This window comes from Azolla caroliniana, unplaced genomic scaffold, assembly GCF_043228905.1.
Source record: "Azolla caroliniana isolate FFs.n. ecotype wild unplaced genomic scaffold, voAzoCaro1.0.p SCAF_6, whole genome shotgun sequence".
NCBI classification, from domain to species: domain Eukaryota; kingdom Viridiplantae; phylum Streptophyta; class Polypodiopsida; order Salviniales; family Salviniaceae; genus Azolla; species Azolla caroliniana.
In genome coordinates this window covers 22,435,006-22,446,907 of record NW_028230441.1, presented here as the reverse complement: position 1 = coordinate 22,446,907, position 11,902 = coordinate 22,435,006, and the positions used below count along the sequence as shown (strand labels likewise).

Genomic DNA, 11,902 nt, shown 5'->3' with positions numbered 1-11,902 from the left:
GGCTCAAGAAGCATAGGCGTATCAGCTTCCAAAGCGATGAGAGGGAGTTGGGACGCCATGAACGAGGTGTTAGTGGCTAAAATTTTACTTGTCATCTCCACCAATTATGTGAAATGCACATAGGATATCAAAACTAGCCTACTTAGCTTCTTACTTATTGCTCAATTTATAGTCGATACAAAGGTAAATTCCACTTCAATGATAACACAATTGGTAAATTCTTTCTTCTAGTGGGGTGTGCACATATTTGCCTACCTCAATCTCTAACTGATGTAAGAGGTCTACAGCTGCATTCGCACACTGTGTAACACATGGGATATAGATATATGTCAATATAAGAGGGCCTGATGATGAATCCATTCTCCAATGTGTGAAAGCAGTGCCTTGTAGTTGGCCATCTTTCTATGAAGAGATGTTACGGAGTTCATCTATGTTCTATTATCCAACTTGCGAACTATTTGCTCAATCACTTCTTCTTTTTTTGCTGTGGTCATGTTTAGATGGGAACAATCCAAGCTATATTCACCAACTCTGTTCTCCCCCTGTAGAGTTTGGTTTTTTACATGCAAATACTCGTTCGAACTATATTAAGATGGAGAACATGGTGCTGGTCAGAATCTTCTCAACCAATATTGATTGGTGCCTCCACCTCTACTTTATCACCACGGCATCGATTGTATTCCAACAAGCTTCCGTATGTCCGATCAGCTACACCAATAAACAATGCTTCCGTGTCAGGGCTAAACGATATGCCTGCTATCTCGCCAAAAATATCTATCTCTTGAGATTTTGTGAAATCTTGGTAAACATCGAAAATATGAACGAAGTCCGCTGGCTCTGCCATTGCAAGGAATCTGCCATCTGTTGTGAACCTAAGAGAGCGAATTGCTCCTATTTGTCCTTTCAGAACAGCAATAGAAGAGCTTAAGTTCCGAACATCCCAGAGTCTACATGACATATCTTGATTTCCAGTTGCGAAAAGATGCCCATTTGGATGCCATGCTGATGCAAAAGAGTAGTCTAAATGTCCTTTTAGAGTTTGTAATACCTGGCATACCAACAAGATTTAAGAAAACATTAGATATGTCCTTCTTAGAGTTTCTAATATCTTGCATAACAAGAAATATCAAAATTTTTCAGGAAAAAATGTTCAATGTAGCTTTCATATTGCAGTTTACATCGATATAGACCAAAATCATGATTGATTGAAAAAATCATTACATATTAGCTAACAGAATTCGCATGTGTAAGCCTGCTCAATGTGAGCTGAACCATTATAAACTAGTTTATATAGCAGTTTGCGCTGTCACAAACATTAACAAAAACCAGAGAGCTAAATTTTTCAAAAACAGAAAACCAAGGCATTTTGTAACATATTCACACAAAGCATGGACTAGAACTGCAAAAAGAAAAACAAATGTTTATAACAAATTAGAAAACCACCAAACCGGAGCATTAAAGCACCATTGCCAAGTAGCATCATGAACCAAAATACAATCTTGTCAGCCTGAGCTGACAGACCCTATGGTATTTCAACAGCATAGAAAAGGGATATCAAATAAGCTATAAAAGAAATTGACTTGGTATTAGAGATGGGCATATCAAAAAATCATAAAGTCCTATGATACAGAGTCATTGGATATGAACCTATGTCGAACAACATACAGTATTCGCGTTATTGTGCCAGCAACCTAAAATCTTATCTAGAGTATCCATTCTAGGAGAAAACCATGAGCTCGGTTTCCGTACTAAAACATAAAGTATATTTAATAAAGAGGACATATGATATGAAATAAGACTATTGCTTAGCAAAACTCTCATAGATGTCATTACCTTGCCTGTTTGACAATCTGCAAGAAATCCATCTGCACTATCGCCCACAACCACAAAAACTTGTTTATCGGGGCTAATGGATGTGTGCTGTCAAAAAGCATGTAAGGCAATTATTTTAGCTGAGATATTAGTCAACAGTATAACATTACTGTACAACCTGGAAAACCCTTATTGAACACAACACGATAAAACCACCATATCAATGAAAAAGGCCAAAGGAGCATGTACATTAACAGGCCATGGGAAGGAAAACTTCTGAAGTACTTCAAACTTATCAATCTCAAAAACTCTAACGATAGAATCATTGTTAGATGTCATCACCCTTGTGGCACCACTGTAATTCCAAAATGTGAAATTGTAATCAATATGTCATCAACTCAATAACAAGGAAATAACCAGGTATATTTACTTGTATCATACCTGGAATTTTCATATATTTCAACAGCATTTGTGATGGCATTCTCATCATAGGTAATTTTCGTGCAGAAAGACACTCCAGGACGGTCCAGAAACTATGAAATATTAATTATTGAGTAAAATGAAGGAGATCAAGAAAGCCCTACATAATCATGCTTGGTTGCTTTAACTTACTTTGCAAATCATTTCTCCATGAAATCCACCAGCAACTAGAAGATTACCCTTCACACACATACTACTAATTAGCAAGTTTCTTATAGCATGTTGTGAAGACCATCCACTTCTTTCTGCCTGCAGAATAAAACTACGCATTGATTAATGGAAAATTTCCAAGAAATAAAAATTCTAGTAAGGATGGATTTCGCACAATTGTGAATCAACCATACCTCTGGAGATGGGACAATTGGCCTTGCAGCATTTAAAACTTCGGTTCTCTTCCGGTTTATGGGAGACCAATGGAGAACAGATGAGTTATGCATCACATAAACATCATTTTTGGAGCTAGCCCAAACAAGATTTCTAAGCTGTACAGCGTATTTCAAAGCCATTTGTAAGTTCTAAATACTCCAATAGAAAATTCTTACAATTCCAAGAAACAGAGAAATTTCTTTAACAAATCAATTAGATGCTTAAGAGAGCTCATAGCACAAGATTTATAATAATAATTTGAGTGCAAGCATTTAACATTGTGATGTCATCTGGGTATAAATAAGCCAGAAAAAAATGTAAGAGTTCCATTAACAAGGGAAATTTCTCAAACAAAAAAAAAAGCTGATTCCAGAAACAGCCTGAGCAAGAGAAGCATCTGATTGCTAGAAAATATCAATATTAAGCCCTGTTGAGGCTCATCCAGAAAGATGCACCTTACAAGAAGAATAGCTACACATGGAACTGATAATACAACTTACAAGAAAACTCAAGTTTTCTAGAAGATAATGTTTTCCATTTTCAGCTTCAAAAGAGCAATAAAACTACTCCAGGTATTGCGTCAATAAACATTTCTAGATTAAACAATGCCCAGATTCTTTGATGGCAATTGTCATCGACAGACAAAGGCCATTACCTCTTCATTCTGGATCAACCTATGCTAGAGATCTTTCAAAGACAAAAATTACAATATATCAGACTTGAAAATTTTACATGTACAGATAACAAGATTCTTTAGACTCTTTTTATCTGGTTTTACTTCTTTTTACTTGGTAACATTTATTTTGGTTTGTTGTTCTGAAAGACGAGACAACACTTCAGATGTAACCACTTGTTTGGCCTTATTGACCATTTTGGCCTCCTAAAAGACATTAATATAACATTTATTTTGGTTTGTTGTTCTCAAAAACGAGCCGACACATAAGATGTAATCTTGTGTTTGGTCTTATTGGCCATTTTGGCCTCTTAAAGAGAATTAATATATCTTTCTTTCTGGTCTTCTTTACTATGTATTTACAAAATGACATTGTTTAGCTAAAGCCTACAGCTGAGCTCTGGTGACTTAAGACTTCTACAAAGGAGTCGTAATTTGTGCATCACAACTTCATAAGGGTTAAGTGCCAAATGACTAAGTAAATAGTGGCAATGAAAAAAGAATGAAGTTAATCACCTTCTTTCACTTCTCTCTTCGGACCCTTTGCTCTCCAGTGTTGTATAACTGTTCGGATTTGCCAATTGCTAAAGTGCCAATCAACTACAAGCACATCTATGACAGCTTAAAACACTTCTTATCAAGCAATATTGACTTCATCTTCTCTTGATCAAACTATGGTAATGCTTCAACAACATTCTCTCCTATATGACCTCTTTACATGAGCTCAACTAAGCAACTTACCATGGGAATCTTAGATTCACCATGAAGTCTCTGTGTGATGTCAAGCCAACATATAGGCCTTTGCATATAGTAGAACAGATTCAATTACTAACATTATAAATTAGAGCTAGAAATGGAAACCTCCTGGCTTGTTTAACAAGAAATGTTTCTGGACTGCGTTCCTTATTCAGAGATTGGGCATGGCAATAACGAGAGTTATATGTGGCTTACTACTGACTACTGCAATGCAGCCAAAGAAGTACTTGGAATTGTTCCAGAATATGCATATGGGAAATTAATTGGTACGGCGAGCCTGGGTTTATCCTACAAATAGCTTGTATGTTGGTAAACTTCCATTCCACATTCAAATTTGCCTTTCAAATTCTAAATTTCACCCTTGTCTCTAAATGTCATCTATTAATGCAAAAGAACAGCGACACGCTTTATCACGTTACAAATACTAAAAGGGTTTGCAAAGAGCAGCAGAACATGAAAACATACCATTAATTGGGCATGATACAGAAGATATTCGAACCACACATATCAATTATTTGCACTTCCATTCATCACAACGAGTAAACTGTTTAGGAACTATCTCTAAATGCCATTATATAATTTAAAATGGCAAAAGTTAATTTTATTGTCTCTAAACATTAAACATCATAGTTTAACCCACGAGAACTAATAGCCAAGAAGAGTTATCAACTCACTGACCCAACGGTTGTCATCAGGAATAATAACAGAATTCGTGAAGAGGTTACCTGAAAATGTACAATTGTGGACTCAACTGATCTCGTATTGTGTCTGAATGAATAAAACTTGCAATCATTGGTCACATGCAGGCATTCCTATCATTGAGATTCACAATCAATAAATGATACTTGATTGTTGAATCATTAACCCATGAACTATTTTGAAGATGAAATGCTCAGTGGAAGAAGGTCAAATAAATTCTCTGACCTTTTCTAACTCTTCGTGTGGGACACTTAAATTCTCATAAATTTTATAATGTTGAAGTCTGCTCTCCCTATATTTTTCTCTAGTAAAATTTAAGTGTTCCCAGGGCATCCCTTGAATATCTTTTCCTCGCCTTGCCTGAGCAGCAGTTGTATCCATCAATCTGCTACTCTGCTATGCATTACAACTTAATATGTAAGTCCTAACGTTATGCATAATCCTTGAATACATAAACCAAGATAAATAAAAGGTGAATATGCATGATCCTGTTAAGCACATGTATTTCAGTTACATCTACCAAGATATACTTGTAAATACCTATACATGGAATTGGTATGTGCATGTCCTAGTAACTGTATATACACATGCTGATTCCAGGGTTGAATATACTAATATACACACAAGTAATTCTATCATTTTAGTTACATAGACAAATAAATAAGACAGCAAAAGAACATTCTTGCGGTGATCACATATAACAAGGAATATAGTTATAATAGATTATTTGAACCAAAAGAGGCAAGGGAAAGTATGCTCACCGAATCAAATTCATCATCAAAATCAGACCCAACTTGATCTTCTCGCATATCTTCCGAGAATTCATCTTCATCTTCATCAAAATCTGCAAATTCAAATTCATCTGGCATGGCATGATCATAACCAGCCCTCTGAATATGCGCCATTGAGAGCCAATTCTCTGGAAAAAAGACCATGTACAGAAGTACCAGAGAAAAAGAAAGAAGAAGAAAAATCACTCAGTATTTTCCAATTATGGTGACAAAAATCACAACGCATAACCTTAAAAGATAAAACAAGGTACATTCAATCTGCTTTTTTATATCGAAACAGTAGAAGAGAAACCACAAGACAGCAATCCTAACTTTGGAAGAAAAACTTCAGTTTGTTTTATTTGTATGATAACAGATAACCCTAACCTCATGAGATCTTCCACCGTAACTAACCTGGAAGGCGGACGAGATCACGGCGAGGGAGGGAGGGAGCTGTGAAGTCTGGACATTGATGCGGCGAATATCTGTGATTGTGGGTTTGTGCTGCAGAAGAAGAATCAGCGATCTGAGAGGAACAGAGGAGGAACAGGGGAGGTATATTATGTATGTACAAGCTTCCTTTATAATGCAAGTTTTTGGATATATCTTATCCACGAGTCCTTTGAAAAGTTTGAGCACTATCATGTCCTTTGAAAATTTTGAACACATCTAATTATTAAAAGGAAGCCTTTTTTCCTCCAAAATAAAGCTACTTTCCCATTAGTTAGGAAAAAAGGAAGCCTTTTAATAATTAGATGTAATATGTGATGTGGAACACATCATGTAGGTTTGTTTCCCTTGTACCAAGTCCAGACCACTGCTAGAATTATACATTGTTGGGGTCTTTCATGGTAGGTTTGTGTGTACATCTTTTGTGGCTATTATGACAATCTTGTACAAGCATTAGAACTGTACGCTAGTCCTTATGATAAGTTTTCGCAACTGTCGCATATTCACACAATGAATATTTTGCACATGTACACACACACATAGATGCATACCTCTACTTATTTGTGGATGCGTGAACATAATTTTCACATACTCCCCGAGATAAATCACCCGTTGGTATAAAAGTAAATCATTTATAACATCTCAACTTGATTAAGTGTTAATGTCAATGCTAAGTCGAACATATTACTTCCATTTATAGATGGAAACTATATTTCATATACATGGTCTTTGATTGGAGAATGGAAAAAGTTTCATCCTTACAATCATTGAATATAGAATATTGAAAGTGGAAAGTAGAGACAATTTTTCTGATTTTTTTCAATTTTTTCATACAAAAACCAGATTTTTCATCACAATTCGATACAATGTATCAAATTCATGTTTAAAGTATATTTTTTGAATTTTTTTCAATCTTATTTATTTGTTTTTATTTTTTCCAATTTGTTTTATGGAAAAATAATAATTTTAAACATGAATTCGATACATTGTATCGATTTGCGATGAAAACTCTGGTTTTTTATCATTTATTAAAGCTCAATTTTTTTTTCTAAAAAAACAACAAAAAACCAAAATAAATAAATAAATAAACCAATTCTTTTAAAAAAAACCCTAAAAAAGCTTTAAACAAGTTAGCTTTTCAACACAAAGTCGAGTTCGTGTTGAAAACTCCGTTTTTCAACACGGTTGATGTAGAAAAGTCGACATTGTATTGAGTTCGTGTTGAAAAGCTAACTTTTTGACATGAACTCGAATTTTTTTTAAATGCTTTTTTTTCTATTTATTTTGGTTTTTTGTTTTCTTTTTTTGAAATTTTATTTTGAGCTTTAATAAATGATGAAAAAACAAAGTTTTCATCACAAGTCGATACAATGTATTGAATTTATGTTTAAAATTATTATTTTTCCATAAAACAAATTGGAAAAAAAATAAATTTTAATCAAAAAAATTAGAAAAATATTGAAATTTTGTTAGAAAAATATACATTAAACATGACCTCGATACATTGTATCGAATTGTGATGAAAAATCTAGTTTTTATATGAACTTAAGCTCAACTTATTATTATTAAAAAAAAATTAATCCGGTAAAAAAAACCTTGAACATGAATTCAATACATTCTATGGAATTATGATCAAAACTTTGTTTTTTACATGAACTCGATACAACATATTGAGTTCATGTTTAAAAAACTTCTTGTTTTTCAAATAAAAGAGGTTTTTTAAACATGAACTCATATTATACTGATAGCTATGTTCTTACAAGAGAAAAAGATGCATATCGATACTGCAAAGATGTATGTTGCACAACAAGTTACCTTATGGTGAACATGTGCTTCATTGATTAGCAAAAAACCATTAATAATTGTATTGATGGTAGTTGAACTTCGCAAATGCCATTTACTTCACAAATTTTGTAGGGGAATTCTCAAAAGGAAGAAGTGGACAACATTGTAGATACCCTGATAATTGTGTGATATGTTCAAATTGATATATTAATGTTCACATCTAAAGTTTAACAGTTTTGACAGTTTATGAATATCATCTACATTTTTGGAGTTGTGGATTTATCAAAATTGTTTATGAATATTGTCTACATTTCTTGAGTTGTAAATTTATGGATGTTAATGAGCACTAAATTTATAGATGATGATATTAAGGATTGCAATGTTACCTCTTATACTTAAAACATTTTCAAGTCTAACAAAAGATGTAATCTTAATCTCATCAAGATGGTGAAACCATTAATCTTAACTTGTGCCTTGAGTTAACCATTGTGATCTTCTTTAAGTTAACTACATTTCATATCTACAAACCATCAACATTTAAACATTTACTAAAAAACTATTCAATTTTAGAAATTATCATTTTGAAACTTGTTAAATCTCAAAAAATTAGCAAATTTTACATGCTATTTAAAACATGTGATACTGGTGTATCAAGTTTTTGAAATTTGTCTAAAATCGCAAGAAATAAAAGGAATCTATAAATGGAATGCGCGATCATTCCACTTGTGAACGCGAATGTGTTAAAGACTGAGTGTTCTCGATCTTTCCAAAATTGCTCGCCTTGGTGGAAAACCAGTCCGGACGGAAGCTAAAATGCTTTTAGATCAACAACTGAGGCGAATTCAAATAAAAAGAATTTGTCAGATTTTGTTGGCAATGCGGCATTCAACATGAATATACGACACCATATAGTCTAGAGCAGAACGGAATTGCCGAACGAATGAATCGAACAATTCAGGAACGAATCATCGCTATGCTCCAACACTATGGACTCTCGAATGGCTTCCGGACAGAGGCCCTACTTACAATAGTACACATAATCAATATGTCGCTAAATAGGCATCTAGGACTTCAAATACCTCTAGAACTATGGACCAGCAGGAAGACGAATTACTACAAGTTGAGGATTTTCAAATGCGACACATACGCCCTCATGTCGAAAGATGACGCCGAAAGCTCAAACCAAGGTCCAGGAAAGGATTTTCCTTGGCTATGGACCAAATAGCAAAATCAAATATCGACTTTAGGACCTACAGAACATGTAGATCATACAAAGTTTGGATGTTGTCTTCAACGAGTCGGTCATGCACAAAATGGCAAAAAGGCTTATTCAAGTATGAAGGGTAACTTTCTCGGAAGTCTCGGCCCTTCATAACATCCCAACCCACAACACGAGGTCAACTTCATGGATAAACAAATCCTCTAGCACTGAATCGGCTCCAACTGAAAGTTTTGGCTCTAGCCCATCTGACTGAGATACCTGATCCGACTAGCCCGGTCATAGCAAGAAGATTAGAAAAACTATGGTAGCCCCCAGAGAGGTATTCTCCTGGAATCTTATTCATAGACATTGCCGAGCACGTGGCATCTGCCAATGGAGTCCGAAATGAAGTCCATCTGACAAAACAAGACTTAGGATTTGGTCGAATTACCAAAAAATCGATGTGTTCTTCCGTGCAAGTGGGTCTATAGACCCCTCTCTCGATTAGCCTTCGGATGTCTTAGAGAGACTGGCCGACATCCGATCCAGAGGGGGAAACTATGAAGCTGGTACCTTATACACTGGTTGTCCGCTCCTTGATGTGTTCGATGGTCACACCATGGCCGGACTTAGCTCATGTCGTAGGAGTCGTCAAGAGATTTATGCATAATCTCCACTAGTTGCATTGGAACACGGTAAAGTATGTGTTTAGATCCATCGCATCCTACTCGGCCTAAATAAGACTTCAGGTGTAGTCGGATACACCTAATGAAACTTCACTTGCTGCTTCGACAATCAGAAATCAACAATCAGATACTGGTTTAAATTTGGCAATGGAGCAATCTCATGGAAGTCGAAACTCCAAGGGTGCACGATCACTTCAACCACTAAAGCTGAATATGTAGCTGCATCCAACGTAGCAAAAGAAGCTTTGTGGCTCGGACGGTTGGCGCGCACGTTTCGACAAGTCGATTCGAAGTCGCCTCCAATTGTCTATAACGATAGTCAAGGGGTCGTCGTGTTGTCAAAAAATCTTGTTCACCACGACACCTCAAAGCACATATATGTACGATATCACTTTGTTTGGGACTGTGTCATTTCTAAGAAGCTTGGCCTTGAGAAAATACCGATGACCGACAATGTCTCAGATGGGATGACAAGGTGTCTTCTACCAGACCAATTCCGAACACTTCGGCACTAGATGGGCGTCATAAAAAATAAGTCTGATTAAGTCGGACAATAAGGAAAGTTTTGGGCAATCAACATTGACATACTGAGATTCGGCTTCAAAGCTTCTTGCTTTGGCCAATCCGGCCCTTGTTCTCAGACATTGCCATTTAAGACAAAAGCCAACTTGTTCAACAACCTTTTATAAGTTTGTAGTTTCTTTTTGTTTGTTCTTTTAATTACAGATTTTTGTTGTATACGCCCATTACGGGGGAGTGTCGAATACGGGTACATAACAGACGCATTTACATTGTCCCATTAGACAAACTAGGTCTAGGCCATATTTGTAAATATTGGAAAGGGCAATTGACCTAGTTTAGTGTGTATTTAAACTGAACTTTGTAACCTAGTTGGAGAGTTGTTGCCATTGGAACTTCTTGATAATAATATAGTTACATAGTTTGTGCTCATCTCTCTCTCTCTCTCTACACTTGAATCTTGATCTTGTTTGCTGCTATAGTTGCCTTTGCTTCTCTAGTCAATCTGTTCTTCCTGATCTCATTGTTACCGTACGAGATGTATGAAGATTTATAAGTATGATGAGTGAGGGTGAAAGTGTTAATAATTAGGTAATTAACTAGGGTTAATTAGTGACTAATTATGCGAGTAGTTAAGCAGTAGAAGGTTATGTGATATGTGTGGGTATGTGTATGAGAGGAAGAGAGTGATGAAGATACACTTATGAACAATAATGTAAATGGGGGATGATTAACAAGAGTGTAGCTAAAGACCTTTCCTCTATATTAATAAGTATCATCAAATACAAAAATACCCACAATGAGGTATATATACATCTCATGTGCAAAGGTGCACATGTGTGAGTAGAATATAGGTACAAAGGTGTAGGTCCTATATTAAATGAACATGGGAGTGGAGGATCTACAATGTATCCCATTCAAGTACAAAATCCTATTTAAGGCTTTATGGTAAACACACTAACTAGATTCTATCTAGGTAACTAGTAAGTTACATGTGTTGACTAACTAACTAAATCTATTTGAGCTTTATATCTCAATAGAAAGATTATGGTTTTGTTGGATGTATGTGTAATGTATATGAGTACGAGTGTGAGTGTAAGTGTGAATACATGCACCCCTATGTATCTAACCACTAAGAAACCATAGTAGTGCCTAAACCTTTCATTTTGTTGGTTGAAAGAAAATGTTGTGTTGAGCGGCAAGCTCAATTGGATCCGGATCGGTATCCGAAAACAACCGGTCGGATCGGAGAGCCCGATTTGAGTGCGAACCGGAAGCCTAGTAGTAGCCTAGACTATTATGTAATCATTGTCTCGTAGTTAGTGACAGTCACTCGTATGAGCATTGAAGTACATAGTACTTTTGTCAATCCTTTTGAGGACTTGTATAAATAGTGTTGTTTAGCACGTTGTATGTACAGAGTACAGAGTGTTTCTATTATTCTGAATCTACGTTTACGTTCGGCCTCTTTGTCTCTCCCACGTATACTCTGTATGTATTAAGCTTCTCCATTAAACCTTCATCTTATTCTCTGTTGCTATCCCGGCTGAGCTGGTTCTGTCTAACGCTTCTACACGTTAACATTTACATGTTGCAACTAGATACTTAGGTTTCTAGATCAGGATTAACATTCCCAAGAGTTTGCAACTAGATCAAGATTGTAGAAACGAATAGAGTGCGGAAGCAATAGAAAACTGAACACAGA

The 11,902-nt window shown here is 35.6% G+C and overlaps 1 protein-coding gene across 2 annotated transcripts; it reads right to left on the bottom strand.

Moving 5' to 3' along the window:
* Positions 1–209: 209 nt before the first annotated feature.
* Positions 210–6,094, bottom strand: LOC147863372 (putative WD repeat-containing protein C2A9.03). Of its 2 annotated transcripts, XM_087321574.1 has the most exons (10): positions 5,971–6,094; positions 5,548–5,705; positions 5,012–5,182; positions 4,813–4,899; positions 2,637–2,774; positions 2,425–2,541; positions 2,254–2,345; positions 2,062–2,167; positions 1,834–1,920; positions 210–1,048 (listed from the first exon to the last, which is right to left on the bottom strand). In XM_087321574.1, the coding sequence occupies exons 2-10, from the start codon at positions 5,689–5,691 to the stop codon at positions 623–625; spliced, it is 1,368 nt and encodes a 455-aa protein (XP_087177700.1). In that variant the 5' UTR covers positions 5,692–5,705; positions 5,971–6,094; the 3' UTR covers positions 210–622. The 2 variants fall into 2 exon arrangements, with proteins under 2 accessions (XP_087177700.1, XP_087177699.1); XM_087321573.1 differs by lacking the exon at positions 5,971–6,094 and having other exon boundaries at positions 211–1,048; positions 5,012–5,179; positions 5,548–5,708.
* Positions 6,095–11,902: the final 5,808 nt, after the last annotated feature.